This window comes from Trichoplax adhaerens, genomic scaffold, assembly GCF_000150275.1.
Source record: "Trichoplax adhaerens TRIADscaffold_2 genomic scaffold, whole genome shotgun sequence".
Lineage (NCBI taxonomy): Eukaryota > Metazoa > Placozoa > Uniplacotomia > Trichoplacea > Trichoplacidae > Trichoplax > Trichoplax adhaerens.
Window position 1 is genome coordinate 5415942 of NW_002060944.1, and position 1154 is coordinate 5417095.

General features: G+C 31.2%; 1 protein-coding gene across 1 annotated transcript in view; it reads left to right on the forward strand.

The window, feature by feature from the left end:
* Positions 1-590, forward strand: part of TRIADDRAFT_53531 (expressed hypothetical protein) — a gene marked incomplete at both ends in the record, with an annotated part of 3492 nt that extends 2902 nt beyond the window's left edge. The window contains 2 exons of the mRNA XM_002109430.1: positions 310-383; positions 569-590. Of these exons, the coding sequence (XP_002109466.1) occupies positions 310-383; positions 569-590 (96 nt within the window). The remainder of the gene's footprint in view (positions 1-309; positions 384-568) is intronic.
* Positions 591-1154: the final 564 nt, after the last annotated feature.

Here is a 1154-nt window from a genome sequence, read left to right on the forward strand (position 1 = left end):
TATCAGAGACTAAGTAAAAAATTGACAACATGTACTAATGGTGAAACAAGTAAGACGGCAGTTGTTCGCGTAATTAGCACATAATAGTCATTATACGTTGATTAATATGATCTTAGGCAATATCGATTGATTCATATCAGGCTTTATCATTGTCACAATTATATTGCACTCTAATGATGAGAAGATGAGCCAATTTCAGAATGGTACCTTTCTACCTTGACAGTTCAATTTAATGAGAAATTGCAAGCAGCACCTTCGGTACACCTAAGCTTCAAGTTTTCACCTTGCAATATTATTTGTTATTATCAGTGCATCAAACAGACCGTCAAGAAAGAATTCTTTTTATTACTTTTATCATGCAAAGCGGTTGACAAAAATCAAAGGTTAGAACAGTACATGACATCATCTAATTCAGTTCACCAATATTTAAAAAGTGATTTGTTGAAAGATGCTTCAGCATTGAAGAATTACGCTTTGCGTCAATATCGCTTTGAGATATGAACGGTAATTACAATACTTTAATGAAATAATTAAGAGAAATATTTGATTCTGATATCTGCCTATACAGAAACGACAGTCTTGACGATTAAAGTCAAAGGGTAGCTTGATTAAATGACTAAAATCTGCTTTACTTGCATGTTAAACTATTGATCAAATTAGCATCTAGTTTAATCGTCTTCTTTCTGATACTTTGTACTTGTAAGATAAATAATAACCGTAGCAACAATATCACATGATATTGGAATGATTGGCCTCTTATTAAAATATCAATTGGATACTGTACGTATCTATTAATACATATCATACTATTGTCTTCCAATAGGATATAAACAATGGCGTTTATTAATTTCAGTAGAACAGCTCTATATGTATGACTTATACTTCTTTTGCGATCGATTTTTAGTGGAATGGCATAGAACTTTTTTAATGCTGAGCTATCGTATTGATAAATGAATTCATTTACCATATGTTACTAGATGATTAACTGTAAAAATTAAAACAGACTATTACATCGACTTTACTCAATTACTTGTAAAGGCTATCAGTTGAGTATTTTTCATATACAGCAGTGCTACTTATGGCCAATAACTGATCTCTGTCGCAGAACAGGATTTAATCTTATATATTTTTTACCTTCTTTCTTCAGTAATGGA